Source organism: Ambystoma mexicanum, chromosome 4q, assembly GCF_040938575.1.
Source record: "Ambystoma mexicanum isolate Mex_15411 chromosome 4q, UKY_AmexF1_1, whole genome shotgun sequence".
Taxonomy (NCBI): domain Eukaryota; kingdom Metazoa; phylum Chordata; class Amphibia; order Caudata; family Ambystomatidae; genus Ambystoma; species Ambystoma mexicanum.
Window position 1 is genome coordinate 100,880,560 of NC_090928.1, and position 27,964 is coordinate 100,908,523.

Sequence of the window (27,964 nt, forward strand, 5' to 3'; positions counted from 1 at the left end):
TAGAAGAAGAAGAACAGAAAATACAGTAGAAGAGAATAAAGAGACGAAGGGATGAGGAAATACGAAGGGCAAATGAATGTAGAGATGCAAAGAAATAGGAAGAAGATGGGGTCAGAGAGCAAACGAGGAAACGTAGAGAGTTCGATGATGACATAGAACGCAAGCGAAGACAGAGCACAGGATCTTGAATATCTGAAAAGAGAGGTTAAAAAACCTGATCGAGTAGTAGACTGGGAGGACACAGAAGAATCCTTTCCGAGTACGATTCAGTACCAGGCACATCCAGGGCAAATATGGAAGATGACTTCGACACCAGAAGCATCAGAGAAACGATCGATAGAATATATGATGAAATCGGGCTAGAACAGGTATCCCAAGGGAGAGGAGAGGACGAGCGTCTTGAAAGCACTCAGCTGTACAACACTGAGGACGCCTAGCGAAGTAGCAGAAATGGAGAGCTGTCCCTCGATAGGTTGACGCTAAATAGGAACGAGGAAGATGAGGAGTTGGGCACAGACCATATCAGACGCAGAAAGAGGAATATGAGGAAAAGATGAGAGAAGACGCGAAAAGCACTTCTCTGGGGGAAAAGTAATAAGATGGTCAGATTCTAGTGGATCTGCACCTAAGGAATCAATGTCAGCCACACAATCAGACCAACACGAAGGAGTATCTTACGGTCAGAGGGGGGTGTCTCCACCACCCTATGTGAGCAGACTAAGGACATTGCCAAGTAGACGGCGATGCAGGAATATTACCCCTGCAGTGGATAGGAAAATGATGAGAGAAGAAATGGAGCGTCATGTGTCCCGATTCTCGAAAAAAAAAAAAGGAGTAACAAGGCCACAGTATATACCCTGCCCACACATGGATCGAGAAAATCTGAAAAATAAGCCTTCAATGTTAACATCGGGAGCCGGAAAATGGATACATGAGCTAGAAAAAATGATGGGAGGTAACACGTTCGCTATAGGGGATATTAAGAGTCTCTTTATCGCCATACTTGGTGACAGAGCCGACGATGTGTGGACACGTGCAGGTTACCCTGGCGTGACTACAGTTAATACTGCGCGTGATGGAGCGCCATTTAACTATTGCAGAGCCGCGGTATGGAAAGCATTACGATTGCAATACCCGGATACTTCAGACATGGCAGCTATAATGACATGTAAAATGAAGGAGTCAGAGGATCCTTTGCTTTACATTCAGAATTTCCAAGACGCATAGGTGCTGGAAACTCGCGAATCTTGGGGGAAATCTATACCCGTGTTTTACCATATATTATGCCAAGGGCTGCCAGATCAAGTACAGAAGCAGCTCAAGAAATTGGTAGGAATTGAGGCCAAACCGTGGTCTGAAATACAGTTGACCATAGCACACTATTGCAGGCTGCTGCAAGAGAAAAATTGCAAAAACGAGGCTTCACAAAAGCTGAAGAGGCAAAGTTAGGCCAGAAGAAATTGTCAAAATATGCCATTGAAGGGGCAATGATAACTAACACAGACGGATCAAACATGCAGCAGGCCAATAATCAAGGGCAGGTTGATCAAGGCAGCAATGGGTTTTACCCCAGAGGGAGAGGCTTTCGAGGAAGAGGTTTCCAGAGTAATCAGGGAGGCTTCCAAAACATGCAAAATGGCAATCAGGGTATGTCAAATGGGCAAATCAGACCACCACCAATATGTTGGACGTGTGGGATGGAAGGGCATCTAGCACGCACATGCAGAAGTCAAGGCATGGTGCAAAACGACCAAGGAACAAGGCGGGATGGTGAATCCACCTGTATTTTTACAGAAGGGTGGAAACTGAGTTGCACAAAATCACACGGTGCAGCAACAAGCGCCAGGAGCACAGCAAAACTTGCAACCTCAGAATAAGACCAGTTTTCCGCAGGGACAGTCCCAATAGTGGCTGATGCAACTGGCACAGATAAGTACAGGACCGGTACTGAATTCTGGAATGAGAAATAACACTGTTATGGAGGAAATCCATTCACTCAGCATGGGGCAAAGTTATATATGCATTAGGACAGCTCACTGGGAAACCTAATGTGTTCTATCCTATCAGTGACAGCAAACCCTCATGAGGTACCAAGGGTAGATGTCGTTATAGGGGATAAAGAACATTGCTTCTTATTTGACACAGGGGCAACATGCTCGTGTTTACGTGAAGGCAAGTTTTCCTTGTCCGGCGATGCCATAAATACTCAGGGCTTCACAGAAGCAACAAGTCGTGTTCCTTTTACAAAGTTCCAGTTTCTATAGGAGATTGTGACATGAACGTGCCACTACTGTATTCAAGGCAGACCCCAGTAAATATATTAGGACGAGACCTAATGACGAAGTTAAACATGACAATCTCGCTCACGGAGAAGGTCATAGCATGTTCAACTCCAGGAATGCATTATTTGAACGAATGTATTTGTTTTATTTATATAGCGCACCAGGCCCGAGGGCAACCGGGCGCATCACTTAGTTACAGGCATAATACAGAAAACAGTGGAGAAGGGCATAGTACAGATAATGTAATGAGGAAGAATATACAATAAATATACAAAATTATACAGGAGATGTACAGTGTACAGGAGCAGGTAATAAAAATGACATTACTATTGTAATACAAATGACATGGTTAGGAGTTATTGCAAGTGTTGGGTAGAAACCCAGGCTGAGGCTTTGCGCTTGAAAGCCGAGAAGGAGGGTTCAGCTCTGAGCGGATTGGGTAGCGAGTTCCAAAGCTTAGCTGCAAGTACTGGGAAGCTGCGTCCGCCAGATCTCTGCAGGTTGAAGCACGGGATAGAGAGGCAGTTGGTTTGGGCACTTCTGAGTGGCCTCGTAGTGGTCTGTAAAGAGAATCTGCTGGCTAGATAGCTAGGGGCTTGGTTGGCCAGGCTTTTGTGCGTGAGAGTGAATGCTTTGAGGGAGACTCTTTGAGAGACAGAGAGCCAATGAAGACTTCGTCTAGTGTTGGAAATGTGGAGGCTCCTGTGGATGTTGAGCGCCGTTCTAATGGCGATGATTTGAAGTTTTTTTAAATTGCATTGGTTGGAACCTGAATATAGGGCATTGCAATAGTCAATTTTAGAAAGGACCAAGGTCCTGGCAAGTCTAGTGCAGTTGGCTGGTGAGAGGAAAGGGCGGCATGCAGTGATAAGCTTACAAGTGTATGCTGCTGCAGATGATACTGCATTGATTTGTCTGGAAAGTGATGGGGTGGAGTCGATGTAGATACCAAGTGTTTGTGTGTCCTTCGCCACTTTGATGGAGTTGCCATCAATAGTGAAGGAGTTGAATGATGAGTCAAATTTGCTAATATCTTGGTGGGAGCCAAGGATAATGAGATCTGTCTTTTCATCATTGAGGCATAAATCATGCTGGGCCATCCAGGCTTGGATGACATGATAAATGGTGTTGATGGCCAGAGTGTCGGTTTTGTAAACACATTGTATATTGTCGGGAATATGAATGATCCTTGGGTGTCTCCGCAGGTAACGGGAGAAGGTTCAGCCGTGGCAGTGGGGGAGAACACCCTCATCGATCTGTTTTCCAGGAAGGAGGTGATCCAAGATGTAGCTTTGTCCGAGAAGTGGGTGGCAGTTTTAAGGTGGTGGCAGAGGATTTGATGATTTAGTAGATCGAAAGCCTCAGAGAGATCTAAGAGAAGTAGGAGGGCCAGTTTGCCCTTATCTTAAGTCTTCAATCTGGGTTTTAAGGTCTAGGAGGGCAGTTTCAGTGGCATAGCGTGGGCGGATTTTTAAGAGGAAAGGGACCGTGGTGATCGGTCGGCAGTTGGTGGGTATGTTGGCATCCAAGGTGGGTTTTTTCAGGAGGGGGATAACCCAAGCATCCTTGAGGTTGTCAGGTACAATCCCTGTACTGAAGGAGGAGTTGAGTGTGGTGACAAAAGGAGCTAGATTATGTGCAGCTTCCTTGATAATGGTAGCAGGACATGAGTCCCCGACAGTTAGAAGGTTTGAGGTTATTGATTATGTGTTCAACTTCAATGACGGAAAGGGGTGAGATGCTGAAAGGTTTATGGGATTCAGTATTGGATTTGGTATTAACCTGGGGGGTAATGTGTTGCAGGCTGGGCAGCAGGCTATTCTTTTTTACATTAATTTTAGTTTGGAGGGTGGCGATTTTTCCAAGGAGGGCCTTTTCCAATGCAAAATCATTAGAGCATACACAGAACAAACGGCTAGGAGAGCTGCTCTGTTGGAACCAGAAATATTTGCGTATGGAGTGCGTACACTAATGGCAGGGTTACCAGGCGTTGCAGACAAAACCATGAGAACCCCTGATGAGTTTCTATTCAGGCCAAGAATACTTATGCATGAGGAAAAGGGACAAGTGTTTCCCTTGGCAAAACGCACAGCTATAGTACAAGGAAAAGTGGCTTTGATCGATGGCTGTGATGACTAAGGCAGACAATGGTGCGCAGTGAATGCCTTTGAGGAAGGATACAGATTGACTGACGTCACGGGTGACGATCTGAAGAGCAAACAGGTATAGATGAAACACCAGTTGAGGTTAGTCTCGTTTATTGGGTGAAAATGATCAAAAGAGAGGTGCCCCAGAGAATGATGCTGGCACAGAAACGTCCTGAATATTTTGATGACGACATGGCAAAGGTGCATGTCTCAGTGTGGACTACAGGCCCTTATGATGTAGGCGTGTTGGTCGTTTTAATCGAATCTAATGGTTCACATGAACCATTAGATCTAAAAATGCTACCACCAAAGGTCCGAACACCAAAAGTTTGAACCTTTGGTGGTAGCATTGTTAAAAAAAAAAAAGGGGGTGCTGCGGGGTGTGTCCCAGCGCATCGCCCCGCTCACTATGCCTGGTAGTATACTATACTATGTGTTATGGGTGTGTTGTGTGAGTATGTGTTTTCGCATGAGAAAGGTGCAAACTTTTCATAGTTCGCACCTTTCTCATAAGAACCATTCGACTGCGGCAAATTCAGCTGTGGTCGTATCACTTAGAATCGGCTTGCTGAAAGGAGTAGGAGAAGTAAAAATTAAATTGAAGCGAGGAGCAATTTTACCAAAAGCACATCAGTATCCCATGTCTAGGGAAGCAGATGAAGGGATTTTCAAGACAATTTCTGCTATGAAGAGCAGGGCATTTTAGTGACGTCAGAGTAGTCATGCAATACCACAGTGTACCCTATCAAAAAATCAAAGCGAGGGTCTTGGCGTTTAAGCCAAGATCTAGGGACGATAAATGATATTGTAGAGGCCGAGTTCCCTCTAGTCCAGCGGTATTCAAACTGTGGGTCGCGACCCGCAGGGGGCCGCGGCCGCCTCCCTGAGGGGCCGTGAGAGGCCAGCAGGAAAAAATTTAAAAAAAGATTTTTTTTTCCTTTAGAGGGTGGCTCACATGGTCAGGCAGAAGCATGAAACTGTCTCAGGCACCAATGAAAGTGGCCCGCAGTTGTAAATGGATATTCATTCATTTAGTCACAGACTATTTAAATAGTACCCACGGGGGTGCTTTGTGTTAAAGTGTAAGTAAATTGTGATATTTAAAAAAAAGTTATTTAGCAACAATGGTCAAAATTACTAATGGCTCAATGGTCAAAATCTAACTGCATAATGAAGTAACTCATCAAACTGGCCCACATTGGCCAAAAAGGTGCCCCATTTTAAATGGCCCACACTCGCATTTAGCATTTTTGATACATGCATTGGGTGGCCCCCTCACCCATTATGGATGAGCTAAGGACTCCCTCAGCTGCTTTTTCCAGCTGAGGGAGTGCTCCTGGGCTGGCTGAACTGTCAAAGGGAAGCACTATTTCCCCTTTAACAGTTCAGTTCAGTGCCCCAGCCGCACATGCTCACGAGCAATGCAAGGCTGGGGTGTTTTGCTTCACCAGCATTGTATAGCTCATTGGAAATGCTGGCTGGGGAACTGCATGTCTGTATGTGCGAGGGGGAGCTCCTGCGCCTCATCACACAAACGCACAGAGCGGTCCGGAGCAGGCGTTTCAGCACCCACATGCAGAAGGTATGTTTATGTTCTTTTTTTTAAAACATTTTTTGTATCACTTTATTTATAGTTTCAAAATAAAACATACCGAAGAACACTAGCATCAACATATTCATAAAATTCGTGATCTGCTCTCAGATTGCGAGAAACACAAGTGGGTTATACAATTGAACATACAATTTTTCAATTCGAAAAACTAAGAATTTAAAAACTACTGCAAACCTCTATACAACAACCAGTTTCAAAACCTAACTACAACAGACAATACTACACTAACAAACACACAACACCACATAAGAGTCATAATAATCCCCCAAATACTGGATACAGAATCCAAATGATGTGGTTAATGGGCTTTAACTATACAAAATTATATAAATTTAAACGTGTATGGATGCGTGTATGCTTGTGTTATGAGTGAGTATATGGTGACGGAGGCTCTTGTGAATGATAGAGTGATTGCTGTATGAATGTGGCGTGGGTGTGCTAGTTTGTTTTGGTCCGTTTAGGTGATTTTGGCAAGCGGTGGATAGAGGGGGAAAGAGGGTTGTACAACAAAGGCATTTCAAAAATGCCTTTGTTGCACAATCCCCCTACCCACCTGCCAAAATCAGCTCTCCTTCTGAGGCGCTGTGGAGCCCAGGGAACACGGATGGTATTTTTTTTTACTGGATTTCTATCATAGATGTCCAGTCAAAAATACCATGCTTACCCCGTTGGCACCCCAATACCTTGCATACACATATAATCATGTTGATTGTGTTAGGCCCAGTGGGGCCGAGGGGACAGGGATGGTATGTTTTTACTGGACATCTATAATAGATGCCCAGTCAAAAAAATGTCATGCCTGCCCCCTGGGCCCCCCAGCACCAATTGCAAACTGTTTGGCTATTTACCCATTTTTTTTTTTAAAGTATGCTCTACAATGCAACATTTTAACACATTATTTTAAAACACAATCACGGCGGGGAACCCCCCCCCCTCCCATCCTCCCTCGATTGGTTCAGGCTCCCTCACTGCGCTTAGTCACTTAGGCATTTTTGGGGCAAATAGTTATGCCACTCCCCTTCAAAAATTCACCAGCCGGCACTGGCCCTCGAACTGTGTTGGGGACGGGATGGGGGAGCCCAGTGACTGTGGTGGGTGCAGGCTGGGCGGGAACCATGGGTTAGTGCTGGGAGCAGGGTGGGGAAAGCCCATGGCGTGTGATGGGATGAGGGAGCCCAACAAATGTGATGGTAGCAGGTGGGGGAGCCCAGTGACTATACTGTGAGAAGGATGTGGTGACAGCACGCAATAGTGGTGACAGCCCGGGAGGACAGCTCAGCGGCAACATGCTCACCTTGGAAGCAAGACGACATGAAGCAACACAGGTTCGATCCCCGGGTCTGTGCTTAGAAACCTCTGGGTATTGAGCGCATTATAAATAACCTATCATACATACTGTTCATTTGGCATTTTTGGGGGGTCCCCGGCCTGCCCACATTTTGCTCCAGGGGTGCCCCGGCCAAAAGAGTTTGAAGATCACTGCTCTAGTCCCTAACCCGTCCACAATCTTATGAAATATACCCGTTGAGGCAAAATATTTCACGTGATTGACTTGAAAAATGCATTTTTCTCAATCCCATTGCACAAAGACTCACCAGATTTGACGTCATTCACTTTCAGGCAAATGCGTCTGAAAAGCAAAAGGTTAGCTCAGGGGTACTGCGTGTCTCTTTCGATTTTCAAGCGAGTCCTACAGATGGACTTAAGCAATATCGCATTAGAAAGTGTTGTCTTGCAATATGTGGACGACATCTTAATTTACAGCACGACAGAGGAAACGTGCAGACTTTCTATTCAGCTACTGACTATATTGGCTGAGAAAGGATATAAAGCTGACAAAGAAGTTACAATATTGTCAGCAAGAAGTGCTGTACTTAGGCCAGCTAATCTCACATGAGGGGAAAAGGGTTACCCCTGAAAGCGCTGAGGCCATATTAAACACAGCCAAGCCACACACGATAAAACAGATGCAGTTTTCTAGGATTATGCAATTATGTCAGGGCATGGGTCTTTGACTACAGCTCCTATACCAAGCCCTTGTTACAGGCCCTAAAGAAAGCACAGGTGTTGAAAGAAAACATTTAATGGACCAAAACCATGTAAGAAGGGTTTGTTGAACTCAAAAAGGCCATTTGCACGGCACCAGTTTTAGGAATTCCCAATTATGCCGAGGAATTCTACCCGTTTTCACACACTAATGGCAGTGTAATGACGGCAGTACTCACACAGAGAACCACGTTGGGGTACAAGCCCCTGGTATACTACAGTGGGCATCTAGACCCAGTGATGAGGGGTCCCTTCCTGTGCGAACAAAGTTTAGCTGCGGCAGCATTCGCTATAGAGAAGGCTACAACCATTGTGATGGGATGCTCAATGACGTTCATCGGGCACGCATTATTTACCATTCTAGAGAAACCAAAGGGCACACTGACATCTCAGAGGGCTTCTGCTTATGAAGTGATTATATCAAATCCATTGATCAAGATAATTTGATGTAAGATAGTGAACCCAGCTATATTTATAGAAGAGCCAGTCACTGACGGAGAGCCAATCCATGACTGCGCGAACTATGAAGAATTCTATGATGAGATTCCCAGAGTGAAAGAAAATGCATTGGCAGAAGGAGAAATTGTCTTCGTTGATGGTTCTTCGAGAATCGATCAAAATGACGGGCAAAGATATCCAGTACTCATTAGTGCGCGATTACCATCTCATTATTTAGCGCAAGCTACAGAAATGATTGGCATTGATCCGCGCTATCGAGAAGCACGCAGACCAGGAAGTGACGGTGTACATTGACTATGCCTATGTGACATCAACAGTGCACGCAGGCCTAGCACACTGGAAAAGGAGGGGCTACCTCCGAGCGGACAGCATGCCAGTGCAGCACGCAGCCTTATTGGATAGACTCATTAAGGCACTACAACTCCCTGTGGGCATAGCGGTCATGAAGTGTGCCGCCCACACGAAAGGGACAGTTTATCTCATGTGGGAATCAAGCTGCAGACACGGAAGCCAAAGCTTGTGGCGACAAAGGACGAAATAATAATGAATGTGGAAATAACTGATTTGCATGAGAGAATGATTGTTGCACGAAGTGAACCTGAAAGTTATAGTAACATGGGGCAAACCCAGCTAATGGAACTCCAAGGGGAGGCACCACAGGAAGAAAACAAATCTTTGGAAGCGGCAAGGGTGTTCTTTAAACCCCTGCGAGAGCTTGTGGCGACAAGACAGCACTGTTAAACCAGTGATGCCTATAGCCCTATTTAAAATAGCATTGGAACAGTTGCATTATCCAGCACACATGACAAAGGAGAATCTAGCAGCGGTGATTGCTGAAGACTGGTTTATAACGAACTTGGAGCACGTTGCATTCTTTATGGTGAACTGTATAATCTGCAAACAGTAACCGGCTGGGCACACACTACGAGTATTTAGAGGCATCATCCCAAGACCCAACAGACCTTGTCAGCACTTGCATGTCGATATGATTCAAGTGTGTAACGGGTACAGGTATCTAATTGCTGTGGTGTGTCCATTCTCTAGATGGATAGAAGCAGGTCCATGTACACACCCAGACTATCTGTGCGGCCAAATTGCTGGTAAGAGGTGGGGAATATGCGAGGTCATGAGGTCAGACAATGGGCCTCACTTTGTTAATGCAGTCTTTCAACACATCAGCGTGTTGCTTGGTATAAAGCACAAGTTTTCTTCGGCGTATCATCCACAAAGGAATGGGATATGCGGGAAGCTCAACGGCTTGTTAAAGGAAAGGATAGCCAAGTTGAAGCTTACTCTAAAGAAGGGATGGCTGCACTGCCTTCCACTGGCACTGTATGCACTCAGAAACCAGCCTGGTTCTGGCCAGCATCTTACGCCGCATGATATTGTGACAGGCAGAAGGATGCACACACCACTGACACCCGAGACAGAGCTAGGCGTGATGCTCAACCGACAGGGGAAGTTTTAGGATCAGAGATGCAAAATTACTTGAATTGCACGACATCTTGTCTTACTGTAATTTCAGGACAGCTGCAGCGACGACAAAAAGGGTGCAGGGCAGCACAGAACACAGAAGGAGATACTTCAACAGACCAAATTCAGGGTTTACATGTTCCAAAACTGTTCTCTGGGTACACGGTCCTGGTGACAAACCACATGAGACAAAAGTGGGACGAGCCAAGGTTCAACGGACCATTCAGAGTGGAAGATGTCACTCCCTCTGCAGTCAAACTACAGGGGAGAAGAGCTTGGATATTCCTGGGTGACATCAAGCCATACAACGGAGAAGTCCCTCTGCCTGCACCCCAACGCGTAGAGACTACAGACGATGGGGAAGAACCACAGCATGTGCAGACGAGATCCATGACAAGGTAGAAGGACGCATAACCAGCCAAGCAAAGGCAAAGAACTTTTGTGCAAAGTTGTGGCTTCATGTTGGACATTTCCGCTGAGCAAAAAAGGGGACAAAGGACATAAAACACAGACACTCTGTGCATCCTAGTTGCAGGGTGAAGAATAAAATTGTACATATAAGCCACAACATAATCTGTTGACTTTGAACTTTGGACTGAGGCACACTGAAGCCTTGATGAGAAAAGGATATGCCAAATTTTGATCAAGGACACACTAATTGGAAGAAAATACAATATGCAGACTCTTTTCATACAGAAGCCTTATTTGGACTCACTTATGGTGTCACGCAGTAGTGACGTCACTCAGGACATGTTGATTTACTTTGAGTTAGTACTGAGGTCATACCCGTCGCTGGTGGGAAGGCTCACGAATATTATAGAATTTCTTCAAGACCCTGAAAACGAAAATAAATATAAGGATGCTGCTCATCGTGATTGCCGAGCCGTTCCTTTTACTCCCGGAGTATAGTGAGGACAAAACAATTGTCCCAAGCAGAAGAAGCAACGAATAGGCTTGCAGGCGTGCTATTCATTCGCTTAATTGAAGACTGTCCAGATCTTGTTGGGAGACATACTGACGTCTTGTCATTTCTTCGAGATCCAGCAAACGCAGAGCGTTGGAGTATAATCCTGAACGGAATCATAATTCAGGTTGCTCTTCAAGCTCATCGAAATCACAGAAGCTGCTCACCGTGATTGCCGAGCAGTTCCTTTTGCTTCCAGAACTCAACAAGGACAAGACAAATGTCCCTGTCACCAGAAGATAGACTAGCAAGCAATGCGTTTTTCCGCCTGTTTGAGGACTTTCCAGAACTTGTGGGGACGTCCTCACTTTCAGAGACCCAGCGAACTCTACACAGATGAGCATGCTCCTGCATGGTATTGTAAAGCAGGTTGAACTTTCTAATCATCATCAGAATTTCCAGAGAAGATTGCAAGACTTTCCGCCGAGGGACAGATCGAGAAAGCGTTGCCAGAAACTTCACTCCTGTTTATGGTGACAAGGACACGACATGTCGTCTGGAGTGAAACAGATCAGAGGCATTGACTGGGAGCTTGTTTATTTTGAACACGCAAACTAGAGACTTGCTGAATTACCTTATTTTGCAGTCGGTGACCGTCACATTGCATTGCAGGAGTCATCAGATGTCCTCCCTCTTGTCCCCACAACTGAGGCCCAGGAACACCAGGATCTGCAGAGCTGCACAGGAACAGAAGCCATCCGCTGCACTTTTTCTTCAACCTAAAGGTACTGTACAGTCTAAGAGAACCGTACTTGTCCTCGTTGGAGACTTGTCTTGGTTGCATCTGTAGAGTTGCTATTCGCTTCTTTACCTCACAAGCCTAATCAGCTTGTGGCCCTACTTCGATTTCTTCTATTCTACAAAGACCTTTTAAACACTGTGAAAAAAGTTCTTCTTACCTGCAAGAAGTGCTTCTGCTCACCTTGACTTTTGCTAACTTAACATTGGCTTGCCTGGCTCCCTGAATGACTCTTCTCTCGCTTGCTTATGTGTTTTGACTTCTTTCCAGGAAAGGGTTAACTGACTTTGGATTGGGGGGTTATTTTGAAAGTACTTACCTGCTTACGAAGAATTGTGTGAATACTTATTTATTTCTGAAACCTCTTTTCTTCGACACTCTTCTCAAGAATATTCTAACTGCAACAGTGATATATTAATGTCCCAAGCACCCTAACTATTGAAGTCACCTGAGGGTGTAGGAAGTGTCTGTGGGCCATTCCAAAAGGGTATCTACTGATTTAGAAAACTAAGAGTGTGTATTTATTGAAGTGTATTTGTGTGTTGCTTTACATTGCTCCCTTCTGAAGAAGGCTTACTCTAACTGACTGTTAAATAAATTAATAATTGTTTAATCAAGAAACCTTGTGTGGAAGAGTTTATTTGAATACTTGTCACTGTGAATCTCTTTGTAACTCCCCTACAGCTCACACTGACCCCTCGTGAGAGAAGCCTGGCTGCTCAACACGCTACCAAGCTGTGTAGTACAGATTTATACCAAAGGTTGGGTTCCTATTGCCAGGAGGTCAGGGTTGTTGTAGTGCACCCAAAGGGTACTGCATACAATCTTGCCCAACAAATACAGTAGCAGAAAAAATAGGGGCCCCATCTCAGAACAAAAAGAATGAGTGAGTGATAAGAAGTCCCACTCACTCGGGAGAGTAAAGAAAAAAATCTCAGAAGTCCAGCAAAAGTGCTGGGGGTCTCTCAGTTTGAGGGGAATTGGCACAAGAACTGAAAATTCTGCCCAACAGGGAGGGAAAGTGAAGTAGGTTAGAACAATTGAGGCCAGGCTTGTAGAATAGGGTCCCCACTTCACAAAAAAACATCAGTGCAGCAAAAGAGCCCCAATGGTGTAAATAATATGAGACAAATGTGGCACAGGAAATAGCATGGCAGGAATGCCACCCTAGGTACCCATAAAAAGGGCTCATTTTGCTTGTATTGTGAAAAAGACAGGTTTTTCACGAGAACAATGGGTGGATACCTTGGAACAGTCTTAGATTGTAGGAAAGCATTACATTTTTCTGTTACCATCCATGTCCCAAAAGTGCAGCCCCGCATTTTGTTGCATCCTCTTTTGCTTTATAATGTACAAGTCACTTTGGCACCACATGCAATGCATCTTACTCTGTAAGGATTGTGGGTGGTTTCATTTTAAGAAGAAATTAGCATTAGCCCATCTAAGCATTATAACAGAGAGATCTAGGTGGACCGGAAAAGGTAAAGCTAGAGGTGCTGAACATATTCCAATAGCTATGAAATGCTCAACCCAAAACTAAGGCTTAGGGCAATTAGCTTTACAAATTTCTGGACCTAGAATATATAAGGAAGTCCAGATTCATGTCACTTAATCAACTTCTCAAACATGCAAAGAGACCAACAGTCTTGGAAGGACAACACCAGCAGTTGCACCAGCATGTGTGTTATGGTCCGTTCGACCACACATCAAGGTCCCAGCCCCCCCCCCCCCCAAAAGGAAGGTGGAAAATTGGGTTAGACAGGCTTGGCATAGACAGCAATCAAACAGACATCAAGGGAGGCTTTGGGGGGAAAAAAGTGCCCTTCCTTTTTCATGTTGAACGAGTCGGCAAGGACACATTCAACAAGAATTCCAAATCAACAGCAATATTAGAAAATAAACAGGGTTGGCAAACGGAAACCTTAAAAATGCAATGAAAGGTCAGGATATGGATAGGTGTACATATGACAAGAGTTCAATCTTTCTTGGAAGCTAGAATGTTGTTTTAGAGCTATCTTAATGCTATGGCAAGAAAAAGCCCATCACAAGAGTAACAAAGAAGCTTCCATCAGCGGAGTAGCCACCACTACTTGTAAAGTTACCCAAGCAGGACATACAATCTTGACAACTTACAATAACATTTGGTTTAATTTCTTTGTAAACCCAAATGAAGATTTGTGACGAAATGTCCTCCCAAGAAGACTGAAATGGGTGCATGTGGTTAAGTTTCTGATGAAAACCACTTGGACCAAAAACTGCGATTGACCATATTCATGTAATCTTACCTCCAGCAAGCCAACAGCAATCGATAAAGATACCCCGGTAGATCTCAACGGCCTTTTTCCCTGTGTAACTGGCCAGGGATCCCGTTGCAACTCCCCAAGAAGATCAGTCAGATTCATGTCAATCTTATGAACAGGCTGCAAAAACCTACAATATAAACAAATAGATCACGGTTAAATAAACCTGTAAAGCTCCATCTCCAAATTAGAGAAAACATGATATGAATGAAGGTTCTAACCAAACAAGACATTGAAGCAAAGAAAGACTATCAAAAATCTTAGTGCGAAGTTGTCTCCACCTGTGAGTCCCCCATCACATTTTCCTTGACTATGGATATTTTGACTGATTCTCCTGAGTGGGAACCTTTTTCCACAATCACTTAGTCTTTTACTCTGCACTGGCCATGGAACCCCTTTCTAACCCTTTTTGCTATTTCTTTGTGGAGTCATGCTTTCCTCCAATTTTGAAGGCATCTACAATTTATGAAAGCAGCACACAGCACTTTCTGTGCAGTGTTGCTGGAGGCTCCAAGAGTTTACCCGGGATTATTTTTACTTTACTTGGCAAACTCTTAAAGCTACAAGGCCAGTGGAATACTTTGCCTCCTACCTGTGTTTTATTTTGCGAGATCAGCACATCCCACCTTCTGTGGAGTGACAAGGGGAGCCAATGCACCCCTTTTTTCTCCATTAACGTTTTTGATTACTATGACAGGTCCCTCTCTTCAGGCCGGTGGCAGTGTACCTTTTACACACATTTTTATGAACTTTCATCGCAAGTTGTCTTTGCAGCTGCGGTAGGGGACACAAGGGACACCATTTGCCCAAAAGGGTGGATGTACTTTTTTAAATACCTTAACAAGATGGCCGGTCCTTCCTTATGGCTTCTTCTACCCTGCTAGGTGGGGGAGGGTCCTTGTGTCCCTTTGTCTTTGACAAGCTTCCCTTGGAAAGCCTGCAAGGACAATTTGTGTGACTTGCACGACAGGAAGTCATTTGTCCTGCATTGTGCTTGAGAGAAATCAGTTCAGACTGGGAGTCTGCTGTTCCCCATTGGACAGCCATCCCTCAAGTTTGAATTGTGTATGTGATAGGATTGGTGGACTCCGCCAGATTTCCTGCATAAATACTGTGGTCCTCGAGCGGAAACCCAGAGTCGACCACTGGAACAGAAGAATCCAAAGAAGAGCGAAGGACACCAGCAACTTTCAGCTACCGCCAGCACCTGCTGAGTAACCGCTACTATCTCGACCTCAAATTCTAAGCGACACAGAAGATCCAAATAGGACTTCCTCCCTTGGACAGGAGTGCCTAACCAGTCCCAAAATGAACTGCATTTTACGCCATCTCTTGAAGAGCTAAGACCTCCACAGTCTGCAATTTTCTAATACTCTGGGGCCTCGGCTACATCGCTGTGCATCGTCTTGTGTGACCGGTTCCAGCTCCCAAAAATCACCTCACCCTAGATGAGGACCGAGAAGAGTCACCCACTGCAACAACCGTCCTCCAACAGAGCCTGAAAAAGGATCCAACAAGCCAGAACCGAGAAGATCCTCTGCCGGGTGTCCGTCTGCACAAGAGCTGTTGCCAGATCCACTGAAGTCACTTTATTCTGTCACCAATAAAGAGAAACCAGTGACCGGGTCGCCTCACCACAAGAACTGCCGGAAGTAACCGAATCCATGAATATGATGCATATTAACCAAATCACCAAGGCAGGGAAGAACCCCCCACGTATGTTCCTCGTATCGACCCATAGCATTCATTAACGTGGATGCCAAGATATATATGAGGGTGTTAGCAGCAAGGTTGGAAGGGATACTACCGGGACTGGTTGAGCAGGATCAAACAGTTTTCATACATGGGCGTAATACGTAAAACCGTAAGGAGGGTTCTACATGTAATAGACAAAGCGGGGAGAGGGGGTACCAGTCCCACCTGCCTGATGATGTTGGACGCTGAGAAGGCATTCGACAGGATCGATTGGGCCTTCATGGAACAAACAATGCAGAAGGTGGGAATGGGGCCGACATTTCTGAAGATGATACAGGTGAATTACCAGCATCCGCAAGCTAGCGTAAAAGTCAGCGGGCGACTAACCAACCCATTCTCAATAAGGGGGCAAACAAAGCAGGGGTGCCCACTGTCCCCACTCCTTTTCGCTTGCGTGATGGAGCCCTTCGCGCACCGGATATGGGGGAATGAGGAGATCCGAGGGTTAGTTGGGCCGGGAGACAACACAAAATAGGGCTCTTCGCGGACGACGTAATCCTAATGATTACAGAGCCGGGGAAATCACTGCCGGCAATAATGGGAGGGATAAGGTCATACTCGGAGGTGTCTGGCTTTAAAGTTAACCAAGGAAAATCGGAAATCCTAAACCGGTCCTTAGAGGAACCGGAAAAGAGTCAACTGGGGGAAAAGTAACCCTTTTAGATGGGCAACGGGACCGGTCAGATACCTATGGGTGAATTTAACCGCAGTCAAACAGATAGTGGGGCCAACTATCAACTGCTGCTTAACCAACTGAAGTCGGATCTGGCAAGGTGAAGGCGGCTATACATATCTTGGAAGGATAGCAGTGATTAAGATGTACATGCTACCTAGACTATTGTACCTGTTCCAGGCGATCCTCCTATCAGTCCCAGGGAAACTGATGAAAGATATCCAATAATGCATCATGAACTTTATATGGGGCGGGAAGAAGCAGAGGATAGGGAGAAAAACGCTATTTAGGAGTAAGGTACAGGGGGGAGTGATGTGCCCAAGCATAATCACTTATTATCAGGCGGCCCAACTGAGGGTGCTGGCAGAGTGGGGTAGGGCAGAGACCCGGAAGCACTTGGTGGGCATGGAGCAGGCGGTGGCGGGAGAACACCTATGCAAGGTGATGGGACTGAAGAAAGGGGACCGGCCGGTGGGACTGCTCAGAAATCCGATCATGCGCAACACCCTGAAGATCTGGGAAAAGATGAACGGAAGGCTCCAACTGTCGCAGTGGCCGTCCCCACACACACACCTGTATTTGGGAACCCTGCCTTCCCACGGGGGAAACAATACAGAAGGTTCAAGAAGTGGATAGAAGGGGGGTGTAAGGGTGATTGCCGATCTTTATGAAGGGTAACAGTTTCAGGAGTTTGTAAATTGTGAGAGAGCTGGGGCTACGGAAAAAGGATACGTTTGCATATCGGCAGCTACGGCATTGGGCAGGGACCCCCATAATGATGGAAGGGGCCTCGAGGGAGCACACAGAGTGGCAAAAATTGATACTGTTCACAGACAGGGGATGGATCTCAGCAATATATAAAATTTTAATGAAAAGGGAGAATGAAGAAGGAAAGGAAGTGAGGGATAAGTGGCAAAAGATAAAAGGGAAGACTATCAGTGACAAAGAATGGGACAGGGTAATGAGGAGCTAGCAAACCTCAAACCTCGGAACAACAAGAGCTACAATACAAGATCATTCATCACTGGCACTACACGCCAGAGAAACTACATAAAATGATCCCCACAAGGTCAGAACAGTGCTGGAGGGGATGTGGGGAAAAGGGAACTATGATGCACATATGGTGTGGTTGACAGCGATTGAAACACTTCTGGCAGGAAGTAAATTCCAAGGTACGGGAGATACTGGAAATAGAAAAAGGCAATTCGAGGGGGCGGAGGTACTTCTAGGTACCATGGGTGACCATCAACAAAGAGTAGAGTTGAAAAGCTGGACGATTGTGGGCTAATCGAATGATGACCGAGAAAAGATGCATAACGAGGCAGTGGAATCAGAAGGAGCCACCATCCATCATACAGTGGTACTATGCAATCTGGGACATTATAGACATGGAAATAATGACAGCGACGATACGAGGGACACTGAAGGCATTCAATAAAGTGTGGACTCCTTTTGTACAAGATGCAGTCAGGGTCACGATTCATCTATACATCCCGAAGAGACTACAGGCACTGGGATTCTTGGAGGAAGAGGAAGGAGCGTAAGCAGGCACAACACAATTGTACGAAATGACTGCGAGACTGGTGGGTATGGGGGTGGGGGGAGTTTCTGGTTATAGAAGTTGTAGTTCAAGAACTGCAGGAAATGTGACGCATAATTCGTGCAAGTACATTTTAGCTATATGTGTTTATAAAATGAGCTGATAAATAACATTTTGGTTGGAATAAGAACACCATTCCAGACAACACCAAAGAGTATTATAAGGACAGCGTTCTTGTAGATGGTCAGGAGACTCCTGCCATTAGGGACACTGAGTCAAACATAACAGTGGTTGATGAAAGATTCTTAAAACCGGAGGATGTAGCTAAGGCACCCAAAAGGTCCCACTAAACTTGCTAGAGGCCCTATCCAAATGGTTCCTATTTTTGCCAGCTCTCATCCAGTGCAATAACAGGACTGTTAGGATCCCCGTTAGTGTACAGAATGAAGTGCCTGGGAGAGTCCTGTTGGGGAATGACTTGAAAGCTCCTGGAGTAGTGTCCAGTACCCCCAGGCCTCCCAGCAAAAAGAAACAAGAGCAAACAAGATTGGACAGAGAGGCAAGCTTAAGAGGCTCTGAGGTTAAGGAGATATCCAATACCTCCAGTCAACAGGAAGGCCACCCTTCAACTTCTAAGAGAAGAAGAGAGACTAAGGAGAAATCCAGGGTCTCTGGTAAAAAAGAAAGGTCTGAAAACAAAACCTGTTCACAAAACAAGGACATTGTAGAGTGGATAGCCCCAGGTCACCCCTGTGACCCATTCCACCGCTGATGCCGGGTGGGAGGAACAAACAACTTCAGAGGAAGCTGCTACTGGTGACACACAGAGGTGGATAAAATCATTGCCTACATTGGAGATCTAGATTGTAGAGACTTTCCTGCGCTGCAGACTTTACTTGCAAAAGGTGTACCCTCTAGGGCAGACTTCAGCAGAGGACGAATAAGAGTTTCCCTCTATAGAAGGTCTGCAACAATAGACAGCTTTCTAGCTGAAGGGCAAGAGCCAGGGAAGCATAGGCTCTACTGGGAGTATGAACTCCTCTACAGTGAACCTACTGAATCTACCCCAGGGCACTACAGGAGGCTGGTAGTACCTCATGAGGTGAGGCCAAAGTTCCTACAGGTGGCACATGCGTTCCCTCTGGCTGGCCACTTGAGTTTCAAGAGGACCAAAGAGGCTATCTCTGTACTACTACTAGCCCAAGATGGGTGCAGATGTAGATACGTTCTGTAGGAGATGCCACAATTGCCAGACTTATGGCAAGAGTGGGTCCAAGAATGTGGCACATTTAGTACTCCTCCCTGTGGTGGGAGTACCTTTAGATAGGGTGGCGATTGACATGGTTGGTCCACTGACCCTCCAACTTCCTCAGGCAAATGTTTTATATTGGTTGTGGTAGACCATGCTACCAGATATCCTGAGGCAATACCTTTGAGAACTGTTACTGCTCAACGCAGTGACAAAGGCTCTCCTTGGTATTTTTACCTGGGTGGGGTTTCCTAAGGAAGTCATCTCCGACAGGGGATCAAACTTTATGTCCCACTACATGCAGACCATGTGGAAGACTGTGGACTGACATACAAGTCCTCAACAGCCTACAATCCCCCAACTATGGGTTGGTGGAGAGGTTTAACTGTACTATGAAGAGCACAATAGGTGCTATAGAGGAACCCCTTAGAAGAAAGTGTGACCTTCTACTGCCATGCCTTCTTTGCCTATAGAGAAGTCCTTCAAGCTGAGGTGGGTTTTAGCTCCTTTGAACTTCTCTATGGTCATCCAGCCAGAGGCGCTTTGGCCCAGATTAAAAAAGGGTTGGAGAGTATTCCTCCCCTAGAGCCAGTGAAAGTCACTGACTATGTGCTAGGTGTCAGGAGGAGGATGGAACTGATGACAGAAGCATCAGAAAACCTGAAAGTTAGTCAGCCTCTGGTCAAGCATTGAAACAACCAGAAGGCCAACATGGCGTATTGGTTATGGCTCCTACAAGGCAGAGTGGTAAGTACCCCTTAGTCAGAACAGAATCTTAGGTTAGAGGATCCAGCTGGCTTCTGTCTTGGTTGCAGTGTTGCAGATCCTGAGTTTCTGGGCCTCAGTCGTAGTGACAAGAGGGAGGACTTCAGGAGGACTCCTGCACAGCAGTTAGGTCGGCAGCGGCAGCTACTGGTTCTTAACAATTCAGCGGCACTTCGTGGTTTCAGCGCATGGTAAACAGCACCACCGTGGATCTTGGACACCGGTTGGGCTTCCTTCACTTCTTGAGTCCAGCACTCTGGTAAGGTGAATCGAGCTTGGGTGGTCCTGCTTCTGGAGGGTGCTCAGGACCTTCCTGGAGCCTTTGGCTGCTTCTAGACAGTGCACTAGACTACAGATTTCTTGACCCCTGGCACTCTGTTCCAGCAGCATCAAAGAAGTACAGCCAGTTGGGGAAGGTCTTCCAGCAAAGTTCGTCTCAGGGTTAGTTGGTCCCGCTAACCCAAGGGAAGAAGTTGTCCCTTCCGGAGCTTCCCTTGCCAATTAGGAAAAGTAGTTTCAGCACAGCAGCAGGGCTTCACAGGCAGTTCAATGGTCCAGAAGAATGCAGCAAGCTTCTCTTAACAAATCCTTCATCGGATGTTCGTTCCAGAGGTCAACTCCTTCCTGCCCTGCCAGACACACTTGAGCCAGAGGCGGGTTTCAGTACTAAAGCCCGCCAAAAGGCAAAACTAACAAAGAGCTTAAACCTGTTTAGGAAACCCAAGAAAGACCTCACAAACAAGAAATGGTGAAAAAAGAAGACTGGGGCCATTTTGACACAATGGTCACACATGGGTGCTATACTGCAGCAGAGGATTCAGCCTGCGGTAGAAAATCCCAATGGTAGGAAAATTAAACCACTGCCACCAGCCATTTAAAGTAGTGAGGGTAACATCAAAAATGTACATGAGTAAGTAGGAAAAGGGGCTACTAAGTAACCCCCCCCAGCACTCCACATAAAATGGGGTGGGCTGGATCAACATAGGAAAAAAGTAAGTAAAGTCTTTCACTTTACTATTCTTGGGAACTGTAGTTCACCCAAGAAAAGGTAGTTAAACCTTATGTGAAATCTAAAGGATTTCTCTGTGACACTGCACTCGAGTTGCAGTGTGTCACCATACAAAAAGTAGATGCCTATGGAGTTTGTCAGAGTCCAAAAACAAAGGAAACACATAATCCAAATGAGATCAAAATACATGAGTGAGCGAGAAAGAGGGCTCACTCACTCCATGGTTAACATTAAAAAGTCCTAAAGTCCAGCAAGAGAGCTGGGGTCTCTAAGATTGAAGGGAATTAGCACAGAAAGGAGAATTCTCCCTAACAACTAGTAGCCCCTTATCCTACTTTCTCATGTACAATTTTTTGTTACCCTCACTACTTTAAATGGCTGGTGGCAGTGGTTTACTTTTTACGACCAGTGTGCATTTTTACTGCAGACTAAACCCTTAGCGGCAGTACAGCACCCATGGGTGACCATTTTGTCAAAATGGCCCTCTTATTTTTTCACCATTTTCTGTTTGGGAGGTCTTCTTTGGCTTTTACTCTGTACGCAGAGGTAGGTTTGAGCCCTTTGTGCGTTTTGCCTTTGGCGGGCTTCAGCCCTGAAGCCCGCCCCTGGCTCCAGTGTGTCTGGGGGGACAGGAAGTGAGGGAGGGTCGCTAAACTACCCTGTCCTTTGTCTCTAGGTGTGCCTGATAGAAACCAGTCCTGATTGGCTGGCTGGCTTTCCTTGAAGGACAGCCAGCCTGCTGGGTGATTGACAGGCTATCAATGAATGAGAACAAGCTGAAAAGGCGAGGTTCTTGGAACTACAGGCAGAGTCGACCACTGGAAGAAACATCTGAAGAAGAAATCGTGAAGAGAAGCCTGCTGCAACCTCCAGGACCTCAAAGTGCCTGGTGAAGCCATGCTGCTATGCTGACCTTTTTCATATTGACAGAGCAGCTCTGGACGGAAGGACTTCTCCCTTTGGACTGGTGGGACCAACTAGCCCTGGGGCGAACTCCACTTTGGCGCAACCCCCGACTTGCTGTGCCTCTCCAGTGCTGCAGAAGCCCAATGCCAGGGGTCGAGTGTCCATTACCGAGAGCAACGTCTTCCACTGAACGAAACCAGCCAAAAGTTCCAGCAGCCTCCTAAGGACACTCCAGAAACAGGAAATCCAGATCCAGAGTCCCCTCACCAGAGTCCAGGAACGAGGGAGCAAGGAAAGTCCAACTAGAGATATTTGTTCTGCATCAGTGCTGCTTGCGAGGCGCTGCAACCACAAAGAGCCGCTGAATCGAAGACGATTCGTAGCTGACAAAGTCCTTTCCAAAGTACTGCCGCAGGAGCCCGCCAGACTGAGGCACAGGAACAAGGGTCTGCTTGGCAGCAGCAAGACAAAATCCAGCTTGAACATTTTCTTCAAACCAGAGGTACTGAGTGGGCTTGGCGTACTTGCCTTATTGGCATAAGTAGTGCTTTCTCACTTCAGAAGTGCACTGGCTTACCTTTTCCGAGTTGATTTCAATTCCCCTTGCACAGGTTTAACAGCGTATGTCGCTTCATTGATTTTCTTGAACTATCTGACTTTGTGTAAGGCTTTTATCCAAGAAGTGCATCAGAACTTTCGACTGTGTCCAATTGACTTTGGCTGTCCTGGCTCCTTAAAAGGCACCCTTCTAATTTATTGACTTTGCCATTGCATGTCCCGTCATAGGTTGTAATTTGTTGAACCCTGTTGCTGCTGGGAAAGGCTTACCTAGATTTCGTTAAAGGATTCAAACTGTCTTCGTGTTATAAGAAAGTATGTTCTAACCTTTCTATTTCCTTAACCCTTCCTTCCTGAAACCAAGAATCTAAAAAGTATATTGGTGTTTAAGATGCATGCAATAATATCCTTGTTACTGAAGTCACTTCTGGGTGTAGGAAAAATGTATTAGCATCCCCAAAGACTATTCACCAACTTTATTGACTTGGTAAAGTGATTCCAAAGTTAGCTTGACAGTTACAAACAATTGCCTTTTTAATAGAATGCTTAACTAAATCTTATGTGTAAATAAATATATATTTATAACTGAATCCATCAGTGCAAGTGTTACTTGGTTACTTGTATTAACTGATCAGTCACACTACCAACTTGTGTTGTACAAACATATACCAAAAGGTGGGTTACCTAATACCAAGCAGATAAGTCTTGTGTAGCCTCACACCGTGTGCCTGCACCAATTCTTGCCTAACATAGCCAGAGAAAGTAGAAATAAAAAGGAGCCCAAAGGGCAACCCTGTAACAATAAAAAGGTATATACCACAAGGTGTGAAAGAGGATAACATTAAAAAGGGCACTATGGAGAGTCTTAAGAATGACACCCATAAAAAGGGTAAAAGATTATGTGAGTGTGGAAAAAAGGTTCCCACTGGGGTATAGGGAAACATAATCCATCAGTAAAGCAAAAAGTTCTGGGGTTCTCGCAAGTGAGGAAGATTTAGCCCTAAATTTAAAATCTTACCTAACATAAATACTGTAACATATCATATAAACACAATTATAAACACCAACTCGTTACTTAGGGGATACAAATCAAGTATAACCTCATTGAGAATACAATTAGCAGTCAAGGTGAGCCAAACCTATAACACATTCAGAATGACAGGCAGCTATTATTGGGGAGTAAAACCAAGTTGGATATAGGTTTAGAATACAATCATTAATTCAAGAATAGTTGACCGTAGCGGTCATGCAGTGAAACTCAGTAGTAGAAATAACTTAATAGACAAACCCTGTTACAAGTATACACCTTTCAACATTACTTTTTAGAACATAGTTCAGAGCTAGTAAAACAAAGCATATACTTTCTGGAGGGCCTTCAGCTACTCAATGAGAAGTATGAACACATCAAATATTTTAGAATGCACTTACCAATTCAGGGAAAGCAAAATCCAATTACAGTTTAAGAAAGACGCAATGTATTTCAAGGTAGGTCATTGACCGATTTGTGCATAACGATCCGCTACCTACTAGCTAGTTGTACCCAGTATACTTTTCAGTATAATTACACAGTATATAATACAGTTTCTAGGGTAAGAACCTTAGGAAGCTATTCTAGAATAGCACTAAAGCAATTCATGGAAAGCACAAGTTTAGAAGAGCAGCAGCTATTCACGGTAAATAAGCAACCATATACTTGTATGAGGGACGTCAAGCAACTTGTAAAACACGTATTAACTTCAAGACTATTTTAGGTCTGTATAAAGCAGATCAGGCAAAACCCCATGGTAAACTTGAAGAAGAACACAATCAAGGTAGGTAACCCCTATTGGTAAGCTTTTACTTTCATTCAGAATACTAAAACAGTATTGATACTTGTTATGTTATGTTGCTTGGCATTTATAAAGCGCCTTATATATCAATGGTATGACCAAGGCGCTGGTAGGTTGAATGCCCTTGGGAACCGCAGTTCAAGTCAGTAGAGAGAGGGAGTGTTGTATGGTGCGTGGGCGCACCGGATATGTGTGCAGCTGGTGTGGTTGTTGCATGATAGCTGCTTCTTAGCTGTAGGTGTGGTGCTGAGGAAATCAGTTAGATGTGTTCAGTCTGGAGGGTGGACACCCAGACTGAGTTCTGGCTGCGTTAGGCCTGAGGAACGCCTAAGCTAGCCGGAATGTGCTCAGCTAGCCGTGTTTTATTAGGGTGATTAGGTGTTCATGGGGTCATGTTCTTTTGTGAACAGCTAGGCCGAATGATCATGGTATAGCCATGTTCTAGTTGAATGATGGTGTATAGGAGAGAGTAAGCGTAGTAGTGCGTTATGGTGGTTATCAGTAAAGCGCCTGAGACCAGGCACGTGAGCATGACAGCGGGGGCATACATAACGGCATACGTATATAAAGCGACAGGATGGATAGGGGTAAACATGGGATTCAGGTACATAGAATATATAGGAGATACAGATATGTCCCATCCGCCGTAGCGTCCCCACCGTCTGCACCAACCATCTGCCAGATCCGCGACATCCGCAGCATCTGCACCATCCATAACACCTGTGACATCCGTGCCGTCTGTGACATCCGCACAATCCAAGACATTTGCTTGGTCCCTTCAATTCACTCCGTCCGTTCCACGCGCTCCACACGTCCCATCCGCTCCACCCTTCCCATCCGCTCCACCCACTGATTACATTTTAGAATGTGGGACTCTATTCAAAGTAAGTACAGCAACTCATCCTTTTACATGTGACGTCTTAAATAGTAGTGGCTTGCACCAACAATTTTTACAGTTACACTAACTCATCTAAATAAGTACTTTTACCCTTGATATAATATCCAGACAGAATCCTTATCATCAAAGTCCTTCCCTAGTTTATAGCATGAGTTTTCTCAGAGGCAGAAGAGGGGCCCTAGTGGTCTAGGAGCCAGTTTTAGACAGGTGATCATAGGGTTCAGTTGCAGGAAAGTCAAGCGTTCCAGAGGATCTCTCATAAGATAATTAAGTATTAACTTCAGAGTTAGTTGAAAGTGTTCACAGAAGGCTCCCTTATAGGTGTTACAGTGTTAGGCCTGGGTGAATGGTAGGGTCAAACTCCCAAACACAAATCACTCACTCAGCCACACAGGATCGACACAAGACTTGAGGTATAACCCAAGCCAACACAGTACCTCAGTTAAGAAAAAAAGCTTGGAGATGGTCGTCTTCCTGAAGCAGCAGCATAGGACCCAGTTCATGGATGCTTGGTCTGGTGACTGAAGAAATGGACACTCAAGCAAAACTGGCAGCAGCAGTCGACAGGAGGGGCTTCCAACAAGGATTCCAAGGACAGTCTAGGTTAGGATGTTCAAAGTAAATGTCTATGTCAAAACCTACACTTGCCCTCGCATCTAGTTGTATACACTTTGAAGGGATATCAGCTTCAAAATCATAAGTATTCAAACAGTTCTAAGCGTCTTCCAGCTCTGGGTTGGAAAGGATCTCCCTTCCCCACGATTCAAGATAGTTCACAAAGTCTTTCAAAAAGGTGATTCCAAGATTTCTTAAAAGTTCAAAAGGGGATTCCCTTCCCCAAGGCTTCAAGTCTTTCAAAAATGTTCACAAAGATCCAATCCTCAATCCCAGTTCACACTGGGTTTCCTTCAACATCACCAGCAAGCTCTGTTACAGGTATTTCAATTGGCTTTCCGTTGATGGATGTTCTCGGTCGGGGCACAGTTGTTGGACAGCATGGTCCACCCGTTACAGGTCACGCAACCGACACACCTAACTGGTTTCTCCTTAACCTGCACATTGCCACGGTTTCAACTTCACTGCGATATTTAGTTTAGGCTCATTTCACATCCTTTAGATGCTTTATCTTTCCCCTATTTTGTGGCTCTTGCCTATACTGGTTTCTCTTGAAACACACTTCTGTAGTATAGTTCATATGGTTCTGGCCAATGCTTATATTTCAAAACACACAGTTCCGTCATATTGCCAATGCTTGTTCTCTCAAAGTTCACAGTTCCTGAATATTCAAATGTTTCCACCAAAAACGGACTTAATTCAGATCAGGATTCAAACTGCTTACCTTCGATTGGATTGGTATTCAAAGAGTGCTTGGGTACATGTGAAATGTCATTTGTATCTTCAGTTTGCTTTGCTTTAGCTTTTCACTTTCTGGTATTTCCTTATGCAGGTCGCCTCCAATGTGCACCAATGTCCCTTTCCCAATTCACGAGACTCACCTCACACCTGGGCGAATGGTATGGGCAAACTTGAATCACCCACTCAGCCTCACAAGTTTCACACCTTGGTATTACCCAAGCCCACAAAGTACATTGGGAGAAAAGGGCTTCTATGTGGATGTCTTCAGGATGCAACCGTACAGAACCCAGTCCCTGGATTCTTCATCTGGAGACGAAAGAAACGACTGGATTGGAACTTGCAAAATCAGTTGCCAGAGGAGGGTCCCAGCAAAGAATTCTTCTCAGACTTTCACGGCTCTGTGCATTTGGCGCCTTTTAACAGGAACCAGAGGAAGAACGAATATCGCTGGTCCGATACTCTTCACTCTCTCGGTCCTGCACTCTGGTGAGGAGACTTCAGGGATTTGAATCGTGTCTCTGGAAGTCCAGAAGGAGTTGAAAGTTTCAGCAGGATTCAGACTTCGAAAGACCATCCACTGCACTCAGGGTCGAGGTCCCAGGGTATTGGCAAGTTTGCAGCCCCGCAAGGTCGCAGCACGTCGAGGGATAGCTCGTTTTGCAGGTCTTCTCAAGACAAGTGGATCTCAACAGCCTCTCGGTAGGAGTCATTGCATTCGGGACCCAAGGTCGATTGGAAGGAAGGGTTGCATCAGGCTCCAGCTACACAGCAGGTTCTCTGTTTGCTGGAAATTGGTACAGATATCTTTTCTTCATCTTCCTCGTTGGAGTCAGCTCCAGTGGTTGACTTGTCAGCAGCTTCCAGGATCTGAGTATTTATCGGGAACTGCAACACAACATCTGCAAACTCTCCCTGCAGTTTAAAGAAAGGGTCAGTCTGGCTGTACAATCAGAACAGGCCAGCGCCCCAGTGAGAACTGGTTCCTTTCAGGTAAGGTGAAAGACCAAGAGCTGCAGAATTTTGGACTCCTCCCTCGCTTGCTGCATTCTCAGATACTCTGGAGCCTCAGCAGGGAATACAAAAGATTCTTGCTGAAGACAAAACTTCAAACCAAGGTCCTTCCCACATAAAACGTCGGAAGACCTCAGAAACAACAAGCAAATGAGAACTGTCACAAAAAAAGGAACCCACCATTCTAGCAAAATGGTGGCCCTCTTGTGCATTACCGCGGCTGATTTGACATGTTAGTAATAATGACTAACTCATACAATAGTTCCACTGCCACCATCCATTCAAGTTAACTTGCAATATTAACAGAAATGTTACCAGATAAGTAATCAAAGTGATACATTGTATCCCTCCCAGCACTCCACATAAGGCGTGGTGTGTGCTGGCTCACAAAAA

At 45.4% G+C, this 27,964-nt stretch overlaps 1 protein-coding gene across 1 annotated transcript in view; it reads right to left on the reverse strand.

Moving 5' to 3' along the window:
- The window catches only part of SEC23B (SEC23 homolog B, COPII coat complex component), a 474,773-nt gene that overhangs the window by 341,850 nt on the left and 104,959 nt on the right, over positions 1–27,964 (reverse strand). Inside the window, exon 7 of the mRNA XM_069607535.1 lies at positions 14,008–14,152. Coding sequence (XP_069463636.1) covers positions 14,008–14,152 — 145 coding nt within the window. The remainder of the gene's footprint in view (positions 1–14,007; positions 14,153–27,964) is intronic.